This window comes from Lissotriton vulgaris, chromosome 3_2 (assembly GCF_964263255.1).
Source record: "Lissotriton vulgaris chromosome 3_2, aLisVul1.2, whole genome shotgun sequence".
Classification (NCBI taxonomy): Eukaryota; Metazoa; Chordata; class Amphibia; order Caudata; family Salamandridae; genus Lissotriton; species Lissotriton vulgaris.
In genome coordinates, this window is record NC_141690.1 from 148,532,217 (window position 1) to 148,557,266 (window position 25,050).

Below are 25,050 nucleotides of genomic sequence, written 5' to 3' on the forward strand. Positions count from 1 at the left end.
TCCAACGGGAAGAAAATAAATATCTGAAATCTATCCTGAGGGCACCCCAAAGTACTGCTGGATTTGTAGCCCATAGGGAGTTAGGGAGGCCATACATAGAAGACCTGGTAAAACTGAGGCCAATTGTGGCCTGGTTAAAAATCTGGGTCAATCCTGATGCGTCACTTAGTAGAGAAATCTTATCGAATTGTTTAGAGAGGGACAAATGTATGCGTATTCCCTGGCTCCATTACGTAAAGAACACCCTAGAGGAACTAGGGTTTGGGAACCTCTTTACTAACCCCGCAACAATTGTAGCCCAGAATAAGATGCAAGTAGGGAAAACTTTCCTAGAGCGGAAAAACCTATGCAGAGCTGAGGCTGAAGGGTGTAAAAAGACAGTAAGGGCCCATAACCTGGTGAAGAGCGTGGAGGGTATGGAGCCATACTTTTTCCTCATGCACAACGCACAGGATAGATTCTTGATGTGCCGTTTCAGACTGAACTTACTCCCATTTATGTTGGCATCACCAGCAGGATTTGTAACATCAATTGAACAGAAGGGACCCTGCGGCTGCGACAACAGGTCTCCGCAGGACTCCCTTCACTTTGTTTTACTCTGTCCTTTCTTTTCAATGCCCAGGCGCAGATTTCTTGTGAACCTTTTAAAAAAATCCAAATTGGTACACGCTAGGGAGGCATTCGTCTTTTTACAAAAAGCTTCGGACCCCTTAACAATGTGTTGTATTATGAATTTTATTAAGGTAGCGGTCCGTTTAAGGCTAACTAGGGGAGATGAATGAAATGTTTCTAATTTTATTCTTTTAAAGTGTCATACAATTAGTACTGTCTGTGTTTTATGTTTTCACCAACATTTAGTACAAAGGATCTTGTAAATGTTTAATGACTTTTTACTATGTACATACGTGTGTGCTTTTATGGTGTTTTTTTAATCACCGAATAAAGATTCTTTGAATTGAATACTGCTGGTGAAACAGATGTTTTTGTATTGGGGAGTGTTGAGGACTAGCCAATGTGTTAGGTACAGTTCCATTTCTACTCTCAGAAATAGCATTCTCCCTCAAATTGCCAGAGTGGCCAAGGGAACCCACAAGTCAGGCTCAGAAATATCCAATTATTCCTGCAAAGTAATGAGCAAGTGCTCATCACATGAAACGCACAAGAACCTATTAATGGCCCTGTGAATACTGCAGAAGCTGTCCCTCAATATACAAGACCAAGACGTCTGAGCAAACAGTTCTAATAAATCCAGAACAACAAATCAACGACTGTGATGAATCAAAGTCTCATAATTAGAATAATATCCTCAGACTCCTCTTGTGAATTGAAGCATGTCGACGCAGATGCGTTGCGGCCTTCCGATATCTTGGCCTCCTCAGGACGAGGGTGAAATGAAAGTGTCTAATATCCAACTCTTTATCTGGCTTGCAATTCCAATCAGGCAAAAGGGTCCATATCTCGTCACCACCCATGGGCGCCCCACCTGGGTAAATCTCTTCCCTTTTTCCCTTTTCTTGACGGTCCCCCGTTTCTGATTCCTCAATGCTTTCGGAACTTGAACTGCACTGCCTCCTTACTGTAACCCGATGTGCAAGAACCTATTAATGGCCCTGTGAATGCTTCAGAAGCTGTCCCTCAATATGCAAGACCAAGACGTCTGATCAAACAAGAGCCCTATAATAGAAAGAGGCAAAACTTTAAGCATCTAAGCACTGCAACTAGACCCAGGCTCTAGAATGCTAGCACGTCTTAAGAGAACAACCAAAACAGCAAGTTGTCAAAACATTCTCTAAATCAGAGCTTTAAAATAAGCTATACCAGAGAATTCAGCCACTAGAAACGGTTGGAAAGTCCATCAACCTCTCCTTTGATCTAAACTCTAACTGTCCCTGTGCCTCCTCCCCCAGGACAGAGACTGCTGGCATCTAACAGTTGAAGTCCACCTTCTTTTCTAGATTGGCTGCCCGAGTGCCATGAAATCCCCAGTGTAAGAAATTGGGTTACTGGTTAACTGAGGTGTGAGCCCTAGTCAAGCAGCAACTACAATCCTTGCAAGAGTGAGGATCAAGCCAACCGTATATTAACCTGTACCCAACCCTCTGGTAGGCTTCATCTGGAGACAAAGTGTAAAATCTTTTTGCAACACTTCAAATAGTAATAAAGTGAATAACATCACACAAAAAGGATTCCACACCAAGTCAAAAAATAGAGTAACATCTAAAAATTAAAACAAGCCCAAAATGACAAATCCAGTTAGTAGAACCAGAGTTATGCAATGTTAAAGATGTCAGAGAAAAAAGTGCCAAAAAGCATAAAGCGATAACTGTGGACATCTGGTTGCACCAGATCGGGACAAAGTCACAAGAGTAGGCTGACTGTGATGGAGCGTGTGCTGGCTACATGGACCCAGTTATGCTACACAAAATAACTCAAATCCTGGTTTGTGGAGCACTGCAAGGGTCTGCGTCGAAGATGCACCGCGCAGTAGAGGCAATGCGTTGGTTGTGACATGCAACAAGGTTGCAGTGCGAGGTACCTTTTCTTCATCGAGGCTGCCCTCATGGAGGGATGCGAGGGCCTGCCCTGAAAATGCGTTGCACAGCAGCAGTTCCAAGGTGGGTGCAAGGTTGGTGTGGGTCTTTGCCAAGGGGGGCAATCCACGCAACAGCGACAATGCATCAGTTCTGCTCTGGGATGCACAGCAGAGGAGATGTGGGAGTTCTGCTGAGTCTACAGAGGCTGGCAGAGCACCTTAGGCCCATTTTAAATGATCCATGACTGACTGTGGTGGCACTACTTGGCAGGGTAAACTCACAGACGGCAGAGTCCAGGGGCTGGGGTCGAGGTTGTGGGAGCCTTCTGTCCCTGAGGCTCATGTCAAGAAGCCAGCCAACTAGCCCTTAGAGTCACTTTGGAGTCCTGGGTTCAACAGATGCAGGACCAGTCCTTCTCACCTAGGCATTAGGGCAGCAGCCAGAAGGTTAGCAGTCATTCAGAGCAGCTGTCCAGCATAATGGCAGACCTTTCAGCAACACAGCAGTCCTTCTTCATGGGAGAGCAACCACAGGTCCAGAAGTGTACTGAAGAGTTAGTGTCTGAGGCCCAATATTTATACCTAGTTCTGCCTTTGAAGTAGGAGAAGCATCTAGAGGCATGCCTATGAAGTGCAAAAGTGTTTTCCTTGCTCTGGCTCTAGACTAACTACAGGGGTAGGCAGCCTTTTTTTGTGGAGGCAGGACACAGCCTATTCAAGTGTAAGTGGGGCTGCACCCAGATTTTCCCTCCCATCCTGACAGTGATGGACCATCCAGGCACATCTGAACTCCCTATTGTGTGTGGCTGTCTAGCAGGAATGCACCAAGCTCAACTGTCAACTGTACCCAGTAATGTAACCCAACAGACAGGATGCAGGCATCAAATGGTTAAGGCAGGAAAATGCCAACTTTCTAAAAGTAACATTTTCAAAATTGTAATTTGAAATCTGACTTCAGCAGGTTAGGATTTTTCATTACACTTCAAAAGACACCAAACATTGATGAGTTAACTGTTTCCATTCGGAAGTTACAGCTTATTAAATGTAATAAGGCAACCACAATGTTATCCTATGGGAGTGAAAGGTCTCGCAGTAGTAAAAAACGATTTTAAGGGTTTTCACTACCAAGACACGTAAAACTTAAAAGTGCATGTCCAGCTTTTTAAATGCTATGCACCCCACCCTCTGGGCTGTCCAGGACCTGCCTAATGGTGATTTGTATATATTAAATAGAAAGGTTTGGGCCTGGCAAATGGTAGTTTAAAACTGCACACACGGGCTGTAATGGTAGGCCTGAGACATTGGTAAAGTGCTATACAAGTGGGTGGAATGCTGAAACCCACTAGTAGCATTTAATTTACTGGCCCCGGGCACAGGTAGTGCCACTTTACTAGAGCCCAAGTCCCAAGGCCAGCAAAAACAAAATCACCAAAACAGGAGGTCTGAAGGCAAAAAATTAGGGGGAAAACCACGCCAAGGATGGCAGGTCCAAAACACAGTAATAATAACTGCCCAGTAATAATAACTGCCTAAGAAATCACCACTAAATAAAAGAGTGTTATAGTTTGTTGACATGTCAGCCTGATGAGTTAGCTTTCTATCAAATTGTCCAGAAGCCTGAAACTAGATATAATTCAGGTTTCTATCGTCAGCTTTGTTCAAGCCTGGAGAATGCATTTTGTGTTAAATATTCTTCAATTGCCTTCTTTGATCCAGTAGTGGGCCATGTGTTGCCCTCCTATGCTTTAAAATTTGCCCTCTCCCTCATTCTCCCTTCTTAATTTTCTTTTCTATGCCTGTCGCTCTTCCATATTTCATTCCTATCATACCTATGTTTTTCACCTTTTTCAGATCTATTCTCCTTCATCCTTCTCCTGCTAGTTTCCTCTTTATTCTTCCTAATGTCTAAGGAATTAGAAAGTGTTTTCCTTATTGTTTATCAGCTTCGTGAAGAAAGATTTCCAATTTGACAATGTCATCTTGACGATTCAACAGAAGGGGATTTTGTCAAATTAAATATTTGAGATTTGCATTCACCAACATTGAATTTCTTTTAGTCATTTCTGTGTACCAAATAATGTATCATGGCTATCTGAGTGAGAAACAGAACTCCCATTCACTCACCTGAGCTATCAAATCCCCATTTTCCGCATGGACCAGAATTACTGCTCCAAGGTCTTTCAGGTAGGTAAAAGCTTCATAAAGCTGAAAACAAATTAAAAAAATGATAAATTGCAATAATGAGTAAGATGCAGTACTTATTCACTTATCATAATGTTCTTCAAACAAAACCTATTGTCCTTATATTCTGATTGTTTGTCATTGTTTAAATCAGATATAAGAACAGAGGTTATTTTAATAGATAATGTATAAAACAGTCAGCAAAAGGGACACATTAATCTTCTCTTAAGAAAAGTCATAGACGTGTTCCTGGAGTTTTGCGATGATTCGTCATGAGGACAAATGTTTTAGGGGGTGCCAAAAGTGTTTTTCCACGAGTTAATGGCCCTAGGAAAAGAATTGCAGCAAAAAGGATGGATGTATTTTCAGAAAACTTTGATGAGCTTAAGCAGTTTGAGCCAACTTTTCATCCCTTTGTGGTTTCACCAAAATCCATCCAGAAAAGTGTATAGAAAAGCCAAATACAGTAAGAGTTACATGAGGTTGAGTATGTTTTGCTAGCCAAGATGACTGAAATTGCAGTTTTGAAATTATGCTTTCTGTTAATCAGATATTAATTTTTAAAAGATGTTTTTAGTTGGTTGAAGGAATACGGGGCACATTTACTAAAGTTTTGCATTAGGGTTGGCTCACTTTATTGGCGCAACCCCAAAGCATAATCATTTTGTCATTTGCTAAGCCATGCAAAGTCACCTTTCGTGGCTTTGCATGGTAAAGTAAATAGAGAGTAACAAAAGCAGTGAATATCGCACATGACGCCCATGACATCAGTTGAACATTATTGAAAGGAGTGCTCATCTGATATAGGAGCTTTAGGGACTCAGTGTAATAGAATCATACAGGATCTTGGTTATGCCATGCATTCAAATCAAGCTGCAAGCAGTTGACCATTATGTACACATGATTAAAGCTGGGTTGGAGAATAGGTGAAAATTGCATCCAAGGGCCACAGTTTGCTCCCAGCAGGAGGAATGTTTCCAGTAAGTTTATCTACTGGCAATTGCTCAGGGTAGCCTTCCAAGCCATTGTTCTTTGCACATCATGCACCTCAGTATGGACCCAGTCATATGCAGATCAGTCTTGACCTTGCTCCAACAGGAACAGTTCAGACCAAAGTGCCAAGCCAGGTCCTTCCTGAACCAGAACACAAGCAAGACAATACCAGTTCGCACTTCAGTCGAGTGATACTTGGTTCTTGTGGCACAGTGAGCATGGAACCCATGTCTAGGCATACCCATGGCCACTTAGGGCACTACATCAAACACAAAAAAGGTGATGAGAAGAATGTTTGCAATAAGTATAACCTCAAGCAAATTCTGGGAGTAGTATTCCAACATATTGGCATTTTGCCCACCCAGCTACCTCAGTTTAGACCCAGCCTCATACAAATGAGTCTTGTCCCTGCTTTAATATGAACAGTCCAGATGGAACTGCCAGGTCATGTACTCTCTGAACTGGAGCACAAGTAACCCAAGACCACTTTTGCCCTGATTGGCACTCTACATTTGGGTGTAGCTTAGTTCCAGTGGCACCGTGAGAATGGGATGTACATCTGGACATACCCTTGGCCACTTAGGGTGTTGCATCAAACACACAAAAGGTGACGGGTGGAATGCTTGCAATATGGGGTCTTGAGTGGTTTTCTCAATAGCAAACTTTTTAGAATCAGTCTGGCCTATTAGCACCAGGATACTTATGCAAACGCCGGAACCAAACCATTGATCATATAAGTTGACTGTAATCATGACACCTTAGCTACAGCTGCACACCACCATTCAATGAACCACTAAACATAATCGCTCAAGAATATGCTCACTCTTAACAAAATATTGAATTTATACAGCATCCCCTCCAAATGTATGTTTTAAAGTGCAAAAGCTTTTATTCAGATATTATTTAAACCTAAAAACCAAATATTTTTTTACTATGTCATTGTTTGTTTGGGAAACTTCAGCTTTGAGTTTATTTAATTGTTAGTTAACCCAATGTGACTTTTATTTTATGTTGCTTTTGTGGTTGTTGAACGAAATAAAGTATTTAAATAAAAGAAAAGAATGCTTGCAGTAAGTATAGCCATTGGCACTCACTCACTCAACCCATGGTTCCTTTTCCCACCATGCCACCTCAGTTTAGAACCAGCCATACGCAAATCTGTCTTGCTCCTCCTCCAATAGGAGCAACCCAGACCGACATGTCAAGACAGATCCTCTCTAAACCAGAGCACAATCAATCCAAAAGTAGTTTAGGCCTGATTGGGCCTCTTCATTCAAGTGTAGCTTAGTTCCAGTGGCACACCAGACCTATGGCTTTCACTGCACATGCACAACCATTCTTACTCCTGGCTACTGAAAAGAAGAATTACATAGATTGAATGTGGTGGCATGCATCAAGGTGACTAATCGGTGATTATTTGAGACCTATATGCACTCACCTTCCCATGCTATTTCTAAGTGACTCCAAGCTTGATAGAAGCTAACCTTTGAATGTTTTGCCACAGTGGAGAAGTGTGGCTCAATGGTTAGAGAGGCAGACCCTGATGCAGAGTTCTGGCCAGGGACCAGGGTTCGATTCCCGCCTCGGCGGGGTCTCGGGCTCAATTTCCTCGGACCTGTTAATTCTCGCCTCGGTGCCTATTCTAATCATGGGCCCCACGCTGCAACTCTGGGCAATAGCTTGCTTAGCCTCCACACCGGCCCCAACAGCGCTAAGGATGCCTGGCTTCACCCTGGGGGTGCCCAGGAGTGGACACTTCACAGGGAAAGCCAGGAGGGGTTCCACAGCAGTATGAGTATCAGCGCCAGGAAACCGAATAGGCGACACCGCAAGGTGTCCGTCTGGTGACAGTGCTCTCTATAAGTACCATGACATTTACATTTACAGTTCTTTTGCATTGTCATTCCCAAAATAGCAGCCAAACATCTATATTTTTTGGGAATCGCAGTTGACTGCAACATTGCCATTCATACATTTAAGCGGTTTATTTTTCAGGTGTACATCCAGTCATCATATTGTAATGGGTACACTCCAGAAAGACATGCTTACATATCTTAGCTGTCTCTGATAATTCCTACAGTCCCTATTATTTTTCCTACATTTTCCCCAACAATACATACCGTGCATTTGAAATGTATTAGGATTCAGACACATTGAAGAATATGAGGGGTTTTACTGATTGATATTTTGAAGTGGAAATCTTCGAATTTTCGGTTTGGGTTTTAGTACTTGTAGTTCTTGATATTTTTCTAAAATTATAAAGGTTATGGACAGATTAAGCAATTATGGTTATATCTGCACATTTCCTACTATTTACTAAATATTTGCTTGAATTGGGCACATTAGAACAATGCAGTGTATCTCTTTTGATTACAGTTATCAGTTTTCACAATTCGTTAAACAGTTTGGAAAAGCCAAGCCAGTGGTTTTCTTAGCAGTAAAGTTCAATAAAGCATTTTAAAAAGGTGGAACTTGCGCCTCTTTCTTGAGCCACGCTTGTGTGGCCCATACAGTCTTCACAGCCATTGGCAAGTACTCTTGTGCTTCTCTCATACGCTCATGATAAAGAATATTGACAGGCAAAAGCTTATAATTAGTATTAAGTGAGAATATTGGAATTTGCTTTGGAAATGAAATGACTATTTCTTTGTAGCTACATTGAAGGTGGTATACTTTTAAGTGTTCTTGGTAAAATCTATTTTTCCTTGGGAGACCCCTTTTCTGATCCACCCTTTTTAGGATATCCCTTTTGAGAAATAGTTTGATGTATTATCCAACCAAACACCATCAGCAACTAACAAGCATGGTTGGCCATGTTGTTCGACCCCTGATTTAGAGTAGTTTTAGTCAGTCAGAGACCTAAAACATAATAAGAAAGTGAATGTGAATTGCCTTTCTGCCTCACTGAGGCAGATTGCATTGCTGAGGATTTCACATTTTTTTCTCTAGGGGTAAAAATGTTCTCTCACTCACAGCCCTACATTAAGATCAGAATATTGTGGTGCCAGAGATGGACAACCTGCAGACTGTGGCAACCATGAGAGCAAGCTGAATATAGCAATACTGTAAAGATATATATCAGAAACACTTGCTCATGTGGAATTTTACTAAAATTGAGATGCTGTTCCATATTTTGGGGTAATACGCACTCCTTTTCCACATAGCTTACATACGGCAAGGCCCACCAGGCAACAACTTCTGAATATAATCACATGTGCATCATCAAATTATTACTAATGTATGCATTGCATCATTAACACGCCAGCTTTGTGAAGTTTTATAGTGTAAAAGCAAAAACAAATGCATGTGGGTTAATATGTTACCTGGCTATCAGACATCTGGTAGAGATCTTTGTATGCCATGTATACTTGAAAGGAATTGACACCTAAATGGAAGTACAATTATTAGTAATACAATCCTGATAAGTTAAACAAGTGTATAATAAAGCATAAGTGTAATAAAAAGTAAAACATAAGTTTACACATGTAATACGTAATTTTATAAACATCTATGCACACATAAATTGTACATATTTTTGACAAATCTCTCATACACACGTTTTTATAAACCACAAACATACTAGCCTCATACACTTCATGTTCCGGAATACGATGTTGACTCGTTTTTACCTGCTTTAGAGTGTGTGTCTAAACGTTGCTGATGGCTGGCAATCTTTATTAGCTGCCAGATAAAGTGCAATTAAACTTGGCCAACCATATTCATCCTACCATTTTAAAGAATATTTAATCTATAATGTGATGGATACTAAACCTGCAGCTAATGATTTTGTGTGAATACGTTTTCTTGTTTCAGGATTGCCTAGTTAGAATTTCCAGTACTTTTTTTCTTTTCTTATTTATGTAGGCAAATTATGTTAAATAATTGGTTCCAGGGCAATCTTTATTTGTTTATTTTATGTATTTGAGGTGTTGCCTCAAAGAGATTCGGAAGATCTGTTGCCAGGGTCTTTGGGTGGGCATGAGGGACAATATAGTTTGCAAAAAATCCCATGCGCCAAGTTCATGTCCATATTCTAGACTGACGCCATATGCCCTGAAGATGGTGAAGCATCAGTGGTACTGAAACACACTGAAGATGATTTGATGGATGGTCAATAATCAGAGGCACAACTTGCCTTAGGCAGTTGGGCATCAGCATGATATATTAACAAAGAGTCAGAAAGCTGGTGCACCAATGAGTCAGGCTGTTGACATAAATGGGCGAGAGAGGCAGGCGCATTTCCACGTCATATGCAGGCGAGAAAAAGAGTCTTCGTAAATCCTATGTAAAAGTTACATTTTTTTCGCTCAAGTCTGAGATGTGGCATTTTAGAATGTTGAGTCTTGTCTGTCAAAGACTCACCCATCAAATTGATTGTACCTGGCTGGATGGATGATCATTGGGTATTGTTAAATCAACATCAGGTGCAGCACTGGCTGTTAGTGTGAAAGAGCCATGCTGGTGATAGCTTTCTTATAAACCCAGTGGTAAACATGTGGTCACGCATATTGCAAGGAGGTAACAATATAGGTAGTTCTGTGTAAGCAGCAGGGTTCTGTCTCTTGTCCTGCTGCTGGTGGGTTTCTGGAGGGGAGAGAGCATCCATGTGGAGAACCTGGACTGTAGACTGTGTCCTTGCTGCTTGGAGTTGTGAGGATATGCAAAGGGTCTCAAAACATTCATACGTAGCACTGCAATTCTGTATTTGGAAGTGATGCCCTAAGCAGGCCCCCTTCCAAATACCGATCGCTAAACACAAATTGAGATTCGGAAATATGTTACCGAATCAGAGTTTGTGTTTTGTACATGTGAAAAATGCATTTTTGCACTCAGAACCAGGCAGATTCTATGCCATTTCAAACCACATAAATGCTTTTGTACATATGTCTCCTGCTTTTTACCTTTTGGGTGTATCTTTCAGCATGCAGTACCTTTCTTAGAATAGCCTTAAGCCTGGTCTAGGCTACTGAAGTGTAATTTAAGAATACTTTTATTATGTCTTTGTTTTGAATCTTGTGAATCACCTGATCAGGTTGCCTTGGCTACTGAGGCATAGCACTTAAGTGCATCTGGCCACTCTTCCCCCTCAGCCTAACATAAGGATTTATTATAGAAATACATACAGTGCATAAGACATATTTCATGAGTATGGTGGAGCTAAGCCTGGCCTAGTTGGCTGCCACCTGAGCGAGTTCTGCCACGCTGCATCAAATCTCAGCTTCTGTTTCAAATTCCTGGGGCTGATCAGTTATCTTGAGTTAGGGGCCTTTGAATAACCCTCAGTAACATAGGTCGAGGTAAGCAGGGCCCGTGGACCTCTGCTCACGTCCTGCTCAGGGCTGTTCTGAGCACCTCACCACCATCTGACAATTTCATTTGTTCTCTTTGTGATTCACTGTTGACAAACGAATTAGTATTTGTATGTTAGGCAAATTGTTTTGTTAAAAAATGAACTCCAAATGTATAGGAGAAAGTATGTTTATTATCCAAGATCCTTAAGTACCAACTGTCATCAAAGCTCACAGCAATATTCTACTATGAGCTTCACATGAAAATTCTACAAAATGGTATGTACCAAGGGGGAGGAAAGGAAGGGGGAAGAGAAGGGAGGAGAAATATAATACCCTTACAAGTATTACAACACATCTCCCTTAACATAAGGAACAAAATAAAACAAGCTATTGGCAAGACCCCAAAGAGGAGGGAAAGATGAAAGAGCAGACGAATGATATAGCATGTCAAACCAAACAGATGTACAGTGTAAGGTAGGACAACCATGTTAAAGATCAACCTAGGAAGGAAAGGTCATTTCAATACACAGTAAGGCAAAACAGATAGAAATTACATTTTATAGTCAGCCTGCCAACCTGGTGGGCAACGAATTCTGACAACCTTGGTCTCTTGGAAGCTTGAAATAGATTCATCCATCATTCTGTTGTTAACTGATGCAGGAATCAACACGTTTGTACACTGGGGTTCGTTACCCATGTTCCAAGTACTTCCTTCCTCTAAAACCTCAGAGTTACAATTTATGGGTTTGATTCTCAAAGGTTTAGAGAACGAATTTACTTTGAAGTGGTTAGCTTAAGGTCTCTTGATAACAGCACGATTGACCTTCCCGCCAATCTCTACTAACAGTCACCCATTTCTGGTTGTACCTGGATTTGTAATCATATTGATGATGCCTAATTTTATCCATGGCTGACTTCCTGTCTACCCAAACAGGACACCCTCCATTGAGCCAATTAGGACCTAACTAGGAGCCCATATTCCTCCCTTTAAGGGAAACAAATGGGGTTACTCCAGAAACCACATTAGGTGTGATATGATATGACCATAACAATTTCCTTAATGCATCATCAACGGGTTCATGAAAGACAAGGGTCAACTAAATAGTGTTTTTGATCATCCTGTTGGCTGGTTCTACCAACCCATTGGCTTTGGGGCAATAGAGGGGGGAGTAAGATGTGTAATGGACAATATACCTAACAATTGTGTCTTCTCGTCGGAAGTTAACCAAACTCCATTGTCAGTGACCAAAGTGCTAGGTATGCCTTCTTTAGAAAATAATTATTTTAGAAACTCAAATAGGAATGACGTACTAATGGTAGTGACTGACTTAGTAGAAATCCAATGAGAGCGGTATTCAATATGCACAAACATGAATCTCTGGGAATTATTAAGCATATTTAGGGGACCTACGATGTCAAGACCCAACTTGTCCCAAGGTTTGGAAGGCACTGTCACCAGAAGGAGAGGGGCCTTACGTGTGACTTTGGTCTTGTCACTGGAACCACAAGCCAAACAATCTTCCACAGTTTTTTTTCCACCATGAAGTCCATGGGGCCGATTCACAGAACTAACTTAAGACAAAATCCTAAACTTACTACTTTTGGTATTCACAGAAGTTAGGATTTTGTCTTAAGTTTGTCTTAAGACAAACTTAAGACAGGCTTAAGACAAACTTAAGACAAAATCCTAACTTAAGTCTGTCTTAAGTCTGTCTTAAGACAAACTTAAGACAAAATCCTAACTTCTGTAAATACCAAAAGTAGTAAGTTTAGGATTTTGTTTTAAGTTAGTGTAAAGAGCGGAAGGAGGCAAATAATGGATTTAGATAGTTTTATTCTTAAAGTAATATATAGACCCACTGGTGCTAGTGTCCAGGCATCTCTTCAGTTCAGCTCCAACCGCTTCACTGAACTAGAACCTGGATCACTAGAATACAATAGCAGAATTCCATATTGCATAGCAAAGAGTCTAACACAGCAGAAGAACTACAAAACTAATAAATGAAAACTACAATAGAAATGGAAGACATACACCACATGTTCCTTTCTAAACAAAAGAAAACAAATAAAATAAGGAAAACAAAATCAACCTAAAACATAATCACAAAATTTCTTAGGTAATTTCACATTTCTTCTAGGTAACATGGGAGCATCTAGAACAGGGGAATTCAACGAAATGTCTTTTCCTAGATCAGTGCCCACCGAATCAGAGAGAGGTAAGCAAGCAGAATCAGGAACAGGAATAGGAGAATTCTCAGGATTGTCACTGGAAAGAACGGGATCAGGATCTGGAGATTCCTCAGCGTTGTAGGTGGAATGAACAGAACCAGGAACAGAACAAGCATTGTTATTGTCATTGGAAAGAGCAGTATCATCAAACAAGGCACCATCTCCCATTTTAGAAAAGAAACGCTCTTGACCAGGTTTAAGAATTATTACAGAACTCTTGCTCCACCAACCTTTATCCTTAAGTAGAACAGTGGAATTGGTGACACCCTCAACTTGAAAAGGTTCAGAAAACTTAGACGAACCCTTGGGGGTGAAAGAAGGTCTGATGATTCTAACCCAATCACCAAAAAAAACATTTTTGCTTTTAGAATGATGGGATAAATCATGATAGGCCTTCCCAGACACACGAGCAGAATAAATATTGTCCCTGGCCTTAATGATAGAATCCTCCAAACTGATTTTATTAGATTTAGCACTACCAATTAAAGGCATGAACATGCATCTAGGTTCTCTGCCTCTCATTAAAAAATAAGGGGATATGCCAGTGCAAGAATTGGGAGTCAAATGGTAACTCCAAAGTTTCTCCTTAAGAAACTGTAAAACATCAAGGTTGCTTTCTAAAGCAGCCTGGACACCTTCCTTAAAAAATCTGTTAGCCCTTTCCACCTGACCATTCGAGCGAGGACTGTAAAGAGGAGCTCTAATGGCATTAACTCCAAACTTTTTCAAAAACACTTGCATCTTACTGGAAACAAATTGGACACCATTGTCCGACATTAAAGAGACTGGCGCTCCCTCAACCCTGAAAATGTTGTCCAAAAAACAAACAACTTCATCAGTGGTGGGGTGTTCTACAAAAGAAAAATAAATCCACTTGGAGAAGTCATCAATTAATACAATGAGAAATCTCATCTCTCTACCCAAACAGTCAAAAGGTCCCGAAAAATCAATGGAAAGTCTTTGCCAAGGACCTGTGGGACCATTACCTAAAGACAACGGTTCAGAAGCAACCTTCCAGTGCTTATCAGAATTGAGACAAACAGAACAATTATCAATGAACCTTTCCACTGAAGCGTCTAAACCAGGCCACCAATAATGGCACTTTAGTAGTTTCTTGGTAGCAGACACACCAGGATGCCCAGAATGCGCTAACTGAATAATTCTATCCCTGAGGCCAGCAGGGGGAATGAACAAATCTTGTCTTGTCAAAAAATCATTTTGAATGGACAATTCATCGGAGATTTGAGCAAAACTTCTTAGAGGTAACTCTAAATTCTTTACAGACGGCCACCCATTGGCAACATAAGATTTAACCTTTTGCAAAACACTATCATTAGAAAAATGATGTCTCCAATCCTTCTCCTCAACACCAAAACAACAGAATTCTAAAGCATCAACAGAAGCCACTACACATTCGTGCAGATCAAGGAGTTCATCACCAGAATCATCAACAGGGGGTAATCTGGACAAGCAATCTGCGGTAAAATTTTTTCCACCAGAGATGTGTTGAATGGTGAAGTTAAGTTCTTGTAACCTCGCAATTAGTCTGACAAGTCTCGAGGAAGCATTACCACTTCTCACGCCGTCCATCATGTAGACAAGCGGTTTGTGATCAGTTACCAAAGTAAAAGGCCTTCCCCACAAAAAATTCTTAAACTTTTCGACAGCCCACACGCAGGCAAGAGCCTCTTTCTCAATGGTGCTGTAGTGAGCTTCTGCACCCCTAATACCCCTGGAAATGAAAGAAATGACACGTTCTTTGCCCTCAACAACCTGGGTGAACACTGCACCCAAACCAACAGTGCTGGCATCAACAGTCACAAAGGAGTCGCCTTCAGGGTCAAAAGTGTTTAAACCGGGTGCCTTAGCAATGAGATTAACAACCTTTACAAAGGCAGAATCATGAACATCTGTCCACAAAAATTTAGCACCTTTTTTTAGAAGTAACCTAAGTGGCTCTACAACCAAGGCATACCCTTTCACGAACTTGGCATAATACTCGCTCAAACCAAGAAATGAGCGCAAAGTATCCTTGTCTTTGGGTTTACTGCAATTCTCTAAGCTGGAAATTATGTCTTTCTTTGGAAAAATGCCTTCTGAAGTTATTTTATGGCCTAAGTAATTAATTTCACTGACCAAGAACTTGCATTAATCTTTACTCACTGTCATACCCTTGTTGTTCAGGGTACTTAAAACTTTTTCTAGGATAACATTATGATCAGGGATAGTTTTAGCGAAGATCAGTATATCATCTTGAAATGATTGTACACCTTTGAGACCACGAAACAAGTTCTCAATCAATTTTTGAAAAACACTGGCCGCTGAGGCTAAGCCAAAAGGCATTCTAAGGAATCTATATAAGCCAAAAGGGGTGATAAAAGCTGTCAAGTCTTTTGATTCTTCTACTAAAGTTACCTGATGATAGGCGGATTTAAGATCAATAATGGAGAAAAATTTCGCCCCATTAACCGCCGCCAACATTTCCTGTATCCTAGGTAAAGGATAGGTCTCAATAACAATGTTTTTATTTAAAGAGCGAAGGTCAACACATAACCTAATATCATTATTCTTTTTAAGAGCGATAACTATAGCAGAAACCCACTCAGAACTGTCCGTAGATTCTATGATACCCTGGGAACACAAGTCGTCTAAATGTGCTTTGAGTTTATCTCTCACCCCCAAAGGTACCTGCGGACCTTGTGTTGGACGGGTACAGCATCCTTCTTGAGTTTGATTTTATGAGAAAATCCTTTTACCTGTCCAACAACATCCTCAAAGACCTTTTCATGCTTAAGAAGAATAGAAGATAGGGAATCATCCTCTAACGTGATACTGCTGACAGGCATATCTCTTAATTGAATTGGTTGATCAGAACCTGGGCATAAGTTGACACCAAGCTTGCCAAGGTCAAACCAACCCACAATATTCTTTCCGTCAATAGCCACGTAAATTTTAGTAAAGATTTGGCGCGTCTTAAATTTTAAAGAATCATGAAAGAAACCCAGCATTTTAATTTTAAAATTACCAAACGCCTTGGGATTTATGTCGGAAATGTTAAGCTTGACGCCACTCCAATTATCCTTGAAAAATACGTCAGATAAAATGGTTACAGGCGAGCCAGAATCAGCCATGGCTTCAAACTCAACCTTTCCAACAGAAACAATACCCAAAGGAGCTTTGAAAGGGAGAATAACACTGTTAATGTAATTTTCAAAAGAATCATCATAAATGGTGATAATCATATTATGCATATCATTTTCAACATCAGAAACATAACTGACTGTAGTATTTACATTTCTCTTAACAGTTTTACAGAAAGCAGAAAAATGACCATTTTTGCCACACTTGGTACATTTTTTTTTTAGAGCAGGACAATCGGAGAAATTCGCTAAATGTGATTTAGAACCACACCTAAAACAGCTTAAACTAGACTCCCTGTTAGTCTTGAAAAGATTTTTGCTTCTAGTTTGGACTGAGCAAATAGAAGAAACACTTGCATTTTTCATAGACTCAGCTTCAATGATTTTAGAAGATTCAATGGACCTTTCAATGCCTTTGGCTAGATCAATCACCTCTCCTAAAGTAGGGTTGCGGCACGCCAAAAGTCTTTCTTGAACCTTCTTTGAGAAGCAATTAAAAACAAATTGGTCTCTGATAGAAAAATCAACAAGTGCCCCAAATTGACAATTGGCAGCTAATACCCTCAAAGCAGCAACGTAGTCTTCAACTGACTCATCAGACAATTGTTTTCTTTTATGAAAAGCATGTCTTTCGATTAACACATTAGGTTCATCTTCGAACTGCTTCTCAAGTCTGGCAACAGCTTCTAAGAATACATTCCAAACATCTCCTTCACCACCCGGTGCTGCAATAGGTTCAAGATTTTTAAAGATCTCAATTGCAGCTGTACCTAGATAACTAAAAAGAATAGCCTTTTTCCTTTCAGGTGAGAATTTAGAACCATCAATTGCAACAATATAATTTTCGAAGGACTCAAACCATTTTTTCCAAGATAACTTAGGTTTTCCAGGAATTTGAAGGAAAATAGAAGGTTGGTTGCAAATTTGAGATGAAGCCATAACAGACAACAAGTGTGCAAATCACTGAAATTAGCAGAGACTTGCAGTAATAGATAAGTGTGCAAATCACTGAGATTAAGAAAACTAGCACTCGTAGTGTAAGTCTGCAAATCACTGAATGGGTAAAATGCACTTGAAATGGCAGTGTGCAAATCACTGAAGAATAACTTGCACTTGAAATGGCAGCGTGCAAATCACTGAAGGATAACTTGCACTTGAAATGGTAGTGTGCAAATCACTGAAGGATAACTTGTACTTGAAATGGCAGTGTGCAAATTATTGAAGAATAACTTGCACTTAAAATAGCAGTGTGCAAATCACTGAAGGGTAACTTGCACTTAAAATGACGATATGCGCGTCATTGAAAAGTAATCTGCAGACAAAATAATAGTGTGCAAATCACTGATGTAAATATTGAAAACGGCTTTAAATTGGTGAGGAACGAAGGTAAATTAAGCCTCAGAAACCAGTACGCGCTTATATTGTGAGCGTGTGGACAGTTACCATGACGATCTTGAGACGCGTAGTTAAAATGGCCGCCCGTTGCGTGCAGAGCGATGCGTTCCAGTGAGCTCACGCGTTGGGAAAGCGTGAATACGTGACTGCAAGCAGCGTCACAGAGCTCAGAACGCGGGGAGACGTGGAGAAGTCTTGAATGCAGGCAACCAGCGCGAGCGGCAATTAACGGCAAGAAGGAAAAGTAAGGGCCGTTTTAAATCCTTAAAGTTAATAAAATTCGTAACAGTACCTTGAAATGAAGTAAAATTACGAGATTTTCACAGCGGATGCCTGGATCTTCAATAGAAAGACAATGGTAGCCGGTACAACCACGCAGGGGTCCGAATCAAAGGGCTTCAGGAAAGTAGAAGTCTTCTTTAGTTGAAAATAGCTACACAGTGGGTCAGTAATTAATTAATTAACCTCGTCGCCATTGTAAAGAGCGGAAGGAGGCAAATAATGGATTTAGATAGTTTTATTCTTAAAGTAATATATAGACCCACTGGTGCTAGTGTCCAGGCATCTCTTCAGTTCAGCTCCAACCGCTTCACTGAACTAGAACCTGGATCACTAGAATACAATAGCAGAATTCCATATTGCATAGCAAAGAGTCTAACACAGCAGAAGAACTACAAAACTAATAAATGAAAACTACAATAGAAATGGAAGACATACACCACAGTTAGTTCTGTGAATCAGGCCCCATATGAGGAAAACAATAATCATTTCTGATTTTACTTTTCGTCATGCTCCTACCAGGATGGACTTAATGAGCTATCTCAATAATACATTCATACATTTCTTTGGGAGGAACAATCTTATTGCATCTATAAAACTTATTGTTAATGATAGATAACTCGTCCTTCACAATCCAGTAAGGTATAAAAATTTCGGGTAAATCATTAAGTTTCTTGGCCACCCTCTGCTAATTCTAGCTCTAGGGGTAACAAGGATGGTGTAATTTTGTACACATTTTTACCATTCTTTTTTTACTAATTGCTGGGATGTCAATGGAAAGAATGGCTTCTTTAGAAGGGTTGACCTAGGAATCCCCATCAGTAATGGGAAGTCTGGAGAGACACTCAGCAATTTGATTCTTGCTCCCAGGTACAAACACAATATTAAAGTTAAAACCTTCCAATCCCAGGACCCATTTAGAGATACTGAAGTGGCCTCCTCAATGCACTTAGCAGAGAACATAGGGAGTAAAGGTTAATGGTCAGTCCTTAAAGTAAATAGTATGCCCTACAAATAGAATTTGAAGTAATTCATCGCCCAGTAACAAGCCAGAGCTTCTTTTTCTTTCATGGAGTAGTTACATCACGACTCCTTCAAATCCCTGGATGCAAAAGCAATCACTCTCTCCATGCCTTCAACTACCTGTGTAAGGGAGGCTCCTAACCATTCCATACTGGCATCAGTGTTTAGGGTGGTTTTGGCATTAGAATCAAACATACCTAAGAGGTGCTTCCGACATTGCTAGTTTGATATGTGTAAAATCATTTTGACATTGACTGCTCCATTCAAAAGGGGTACCTTTTTTAAGTAGTGCCCTAAGTGATTTTATACAATCAGCAATATTTTTGACATATGATCCACTAGCCCGGGAAAAGATATAAGTTCTTGTTTGTTAGAGGGTGCGGGCCCCAACTTGACCGAGTCTACTAAGCTGGTTTTAGGTCTTATTCCTTCATCAGAAATGGTGTGTCCAAGGAATACAACTGATTCAACACCTATTTTACATCTGTCTTTCTGTGTGGTAAAACCTGCCTTGCTTAACTTCTTCAGGACATCCTCTAGCACTTTGTTATGATAGTATCTTGAAAACATAGAACCTTTTCGGTCCCATGCAAGATGTGTTGCATAACTAGTTGGAACAATGCTGCAGCAGATGCTAATCCGAACAGCATCCTACAAAATAGGTATGCACCCAATGGAGTTATAAAGGAAGTCAGAGACTTTTGGAGTCTGGGTGGAGAGCTACTTGGTGGTAAGCCGATGAGAGATAAAGGACACTAAAATGCTTAGCTCCCTGGATAACACTCTTAAGTGTGTATAGTGTGGTTTAGAATAAAAGGTGTACCCAGAGTCACTAGTGTTGGATGATTGCCAGCAATCCACTAGTCCGTGTATGAGGCACATATTTTTTAGGGACCTAAATACCTTCGGTCTACGGCCCTTGTACAGCCAGTCATCTTTCAGAGACCAATCTGCCGGGAGGTTGATGTTGAAATCCCCACAGACCATTACCGGGAGAGGCCAGTGTGAGAGCTTGTTGGAGATTTCATCAAAAACCGCGGGGTCATCCATATTGCTCCCATATATAGCGCATAGAGTCAGTTTTTGGCACTTTTCATATTGCATTCAGTAATAGCCCATCGGTCAAACCTATCGGTTTTAGAGTGGTTAAAAACATACCCACTGCCTTTAGCCAAAATAGCAACCCCCCCCGTACCCGAGCCCCTTGTGAAGTGGTGCACACCAACCTGTACCCTAATGTATTTTACAAATGGCTTTGAGATCCCTCTAAGTGCGTTTCTTGGAGGCATATAATATTCGCCCCCCAGTTTCGTAAACCTATTGCGACCATTTGCCTTTTTTTAATATCGTTCAGACCACAGATATTTAGGGATAACACTTTTAGCCCCCCATATTTTTAATGTGTATGTCCTAGAGATATCAACACGAGTATCTAGTTTACAGAGCTGATTACCCTTGTCATTTTTCCTCTGTCCTTCTGTGCTCCTCGAGTGCTTGTTCCTGCTTTGTATTTGTATTGATGACCTGCCCGCCACACCCGCTTCTCCTCTCCCAGTGGCCGCCCCCCCACCCACCACCAATCTTGGAGGTAACCTGGTTGCAGTGCCAGGGGTTTGACGTCCGTCATTCAATTCCTCTGCGAGCCTGCTAGGCCCCCCATGTGAGTTGTGCCATGTAGAGAGTTTTACAATAGTGATGGCTATGAGCAAGCCTGATCGTGTGTAAAATATTTAAAAGGGCATTTCAAACAAAAGGGAACTCCCCACTTCACATCTAATCACCTTCATAGTACAAGCCATCTCAAAGTGCACATAGTAGGGTGAGAGAAACTCAGTGACAGAAAGCAGCAAAATACAAAGGGGGTGCAAACATGTGTTTGAATTCCGAATGGGTGCGTCCACGTTGGACCACCTCTCATTATAACCCAAGCGATCATAAGTTATGGCCAGCGATTTCCTCTAAATAAATTTTGGACTGAATTTCAGAGATGAAGCTACGTGTAGCGCCCCTTGAAACATAACTTTGAGTCTGGCTGGGTTCTGTAGGTATACTGTGACCCCCAGTTTCTGAAAGGGATCATAAAGCTGCCTCAGTCTCCACCTGTGCTCAACCGTGGCGTGCGCAAAATCTGGTCGGGTGAAGAAAACTATACCTTCAAATGATCATTTGTTATTGAGTCTAGCCAGATCAAAAACTGCTTGCCGGAGCAAAATGTTTCCAAAGACTACCAGCATGGCCCGGGGATGTTGCTGTGATGCCTGGGCCCGCTTATTAAGGAACAACGGAAACTGGTGGGCTCTTTGCACTTCTTTATCCCAGTCCCAATCCTGCAGCTCTGGAAAAGCACCTTTAAGGAGTGAAGTCATAAACTTCCTAGGCTCATCCTTTTCAGCTCCCTCAGGGACCACCAGGAATCTCAAATTGTTGCATCTCTGCCGGTTTTCTTGCTCCTCTACCTTCCACATCAAATCCTTAACAGCTCCCTCGTGTTCATCATTTTGTTTTTTAAGGTTAGTAACATCCACTTCGAGTTGCTAGGTTCTTACTTCAACTGAAGCTATGTGGTCAGCGATTTCTGCACAGGTCTTTCCTACTTTCCTGACTGCCCCCTGTAAAATCTTTGCAGCTAGGCGAGATCTCCGACTATCGGCTTCAGCTTGGAAGCTCTTAATAGACAGTAAGATTCAGTTAAAGCAGGTTCTTTGCTGTATTCATGAAACTGGTTTTCTCTCTTTTTGGTGCTTCCCGTGATAGTCTGATGGCCGCCCAAGGGTGATTCGGGGTTTGAGAGTACCGTGAGAGCGGTTTCCTCATAGTCCCACTTTAGCTTGGTGTTATCATCTCTGTCGGGGAATCATAGTCCTTTTTGCGTTGGTCCCTGCTTTTTTTTCTGGGCCTTTTTGGAGAGCTGCCTGTGTTTCAAAGGGTCAGTGTTTGAGCTACTGTACCACTTAGCTCCCTTCTCCCCGCTTGAGGCTGAGATGCTGATATCAGAGAATTCCAAATCGTCGGTAAGGGAGTAGAATTTGTCCTGATTGTCAGGTGTTTTCAACACAAAGTCTTGTGGATCCGGGCAGCTGGCTTGATCACTACTAGAGAGATTCAGGGGTACAGTCAGTAAGATTGGGTCAATGGTTGCTTTGCTGGTAGTTCTACTGGGACTCTCGGTTTTCTCTGTCAACCCCCCTTCTGGCTGATTTAGAGGAGTGGTAACAACAGTAGATATTACATTGTCAGGGGGTAGTGATGCATTTGTGGCCTCTTGCAGCAAGGGCAGTTGCGTTTCACACTCTCCTTTTTTTCCACCTTGCGCCAGTATTGCCACAGGCCCACCAGCACCGCTTCCCATTGCCAAAGAGTCATTTACTGCCTTGCCTGTGGAGCCAAAACTGGAAGTGATTAAAGGTTGTAAGCAACCCTTGTCTTTGGCGAGGCGCGCAGTATTTTTCTTAATTGCTGCCCATTTTGCCATTTCACTCTCGCTCGCTTTTTTCCCCTCTTACTTGGGCTTACCTCCCAGGGCATCTGGCTCCTTTTGCCGTGTCAATGTCGGCGCTGTGCTCCCTTGGGAGGCGATAAGGAAATTTTTCGCTTTGCCACCTCGCGCCCCCTTACCGGTCATGTTGCCTTGTCCAGCGCTATAGAAGAGAAGCGATGAGGGCGCCGGTTGTTCCGGGCCCGAGTTCCTGCTTACAGGTACAGCCTGTGCGAGTCTGCCGATTTCTTCTGCGGGGCCAGGTCCGCAACTTTCCCCTGCGTCTCTCCCAATCCGTGATGCATCCACCGATGTCAGGCAGGGTGGGCGCAGGGCAGCGGCAATCCGGGATGCCAGAGATGTGCGGGCGTCCTCACGGCGGTAGAACCACTGCAGCTCGAGCCTCAGGATACCGGTAAGGGGAGCGTACGAGGCACTGGGGGATCCGTCAAGAGCATTCCTTAAACTCTGCAAGTATCCGATTTCACGGCCGTATTAGTGCTTGATTATAACCGTGTATTTCCTTCTCACACAGGGATGCTCGGCGGAGCTTCACAATGGTGCTGTCAGCTGAAAGCCATCTTGCCTCCGGGAGACCACTTTCATTTTATTTTATGAAAAAAACCTTTCAGTAAACCTAATTTGTCTGAGAACACTTCTGGGAACTGCCTACATCCCTACCAACTACAGATCTATCAACTAAATATACTTGTTCTGATGCACTGGGGTCCAATTTGATGCCCAGATATTTTTGGTGTTTCCACCCTAACAGATTGGAGCCATTTTTGGGAATATAAACTTTACCCAGGGTGGATCTTCCCTTGCAAACAATTTGCATCAGTGACATGCCAGTCAGGGGTATATGATCATTATAGTAACCTCCCGGGTTGATGTTAGGAGATAGTAATGTGTAACCCTTGTTCTGAGAATTTTCCATAAGAGGACTCTCATTAATCAAGGTATAAGGAGACCATGAGTCAGCATATACAGTATAAGAAACATCATCCAAAAGAAACTTGCACGTGGGATAATCATTACCAGAGATTTCTTTGTTATTTGCAATTTGAAAGATAATATCATCCTTCTGAATATCCTTGTTGCCAATCATATGAGTAGCATTGCTTCTTACATCTCTGCATACTTTGGCAAAGTGCCCACGCTTGTTACATTTTCTACATATTACCCCTCTTGCGGGACATTTGATATTATTAGCCAAAGGGTTGGAGTAATGACACCTGAAACATTTTAATTTACTACTTTCTCTTTTTTGCTTCAGTAACTCTGCTGTGACTAGTTTACTCTGATATTCTTTTCCTGAAACTTTACACACTCCTTTGTCCATAACCTGCTTAACATCTACAGCTTCTTTCATTTCATTCATTCAGAACGCAGTGTGTTCAATACTCTTTGCAATATCTATAGCTTGTTTTAAGTCCGGAGCACATGCTAATAACTTTTCTCGAATCTTTTTATTACTGGTACACCTTACCAATTGATCCCTTATAAGGGATTCAGTCGGAGTTCCAAAATCACATGTAGATACTAAACCCCTCAAGACTGCAATGTCTCATTTTTTTCCTTGTGACCTGGAAAACAATGCGTGATGTTCTAACACCACATTTATCTTTTCACCAAACTGAATTTTCAACTTTTTAGTTGCACATCTCCTTGAGCATCCTCATCAATGTCCTGGCCTTCAAATAGTGCATCAGGAAGATCATCAAATATTTCTCTAGCATGTTTACATAAATTATGTATGGGAATGTGTTTTTTATGTACTGAAGAAAATCTATCTCCATCTACAGTAATCAAATAAGACTCAAAAAGATTCACCCATCTTTTCCAAGGAATAAGTGGCTCCCCTGCTTGATTTAAAAATGAAAAAGGTTGTGTCATTTCAAATGATTCCATACTAAAGGATCAGTGTGACACAATCCAAATGGTAACAGAGAACATTTATATATTATATAGATACTAGAAAAGAAGTGGAAAGAGAAAAAGAGAAGAGAGACAAAGAAAGAAAGAAAAAAATATATGTATTTGTAAGTTAGTAGACAAAATAAAACATAGTAAATAAGGCACATAAGGTTACTAGTACAAATGAAAGAGAGTATAATGTACATGAAGGTCTAAAGCCCTAAGGACAATCACAAAAAGGCACAGTCTTACAGCAGAATGAAAAATGAAAGAAAAGTGCTGATATTTAAAAGTTCCACCTGAACAGCATTGCACTACTCACAGTCAAGTAATACAGTCATAAACATAAAAAAAAGAAAAAATTATACAAATATTTATCAATTTCCTATTCTTGACGAAACTGCCTCACACAGCTGAGAAGATCACAGGGCCAATGATCACAGGGTCAATTTTGACGAGGTGGCGTAAAATTAAACTGGAGGAGAGGCGGAGCAAACAACGAACTAATCAGATGTCTGCCGAGGCTGGCAGAAGAGGCGGAATCAGCAGCAGCAAGGTTTTATAAGGGTCTGTCCATTTATTTATTTTATTTAT

At 41.2% G+C, this 25,050-nt stretch overlaps 1 protein-coding gene across 2 annotated transcripts in view; it reads right to left on the reverse strand.

Annotated features, from left to right (window-relative positions):
• CRMP1 (collapsin response mediator protein 1) overlaps positions 1 to 25,050 on the reverse strand; it is a 237,900-nt gene that overhangs the window by 88,182 nt on the left and 124,668 nt on the right. For both annotated transcript variants that reach the window (XM_086964105.1, XM_086964106.1), the window contains exons 5-6: positions 9,031 to 9,092; positions 4,658 to 4,738 (exon numbers count right to left, since the gene is read on the reverse strand). In XM_086964105.1, coding sequence (XP_086820231.1) covers positions 4,658 to 4,738; positions 9,031 to 9,092 — 143 coding nt within the window. The remainder of the gene's footprint in view (positions 1 to 4,657; positions 4,739 to 9,030; positions 9,093 to 25,050) is intronic.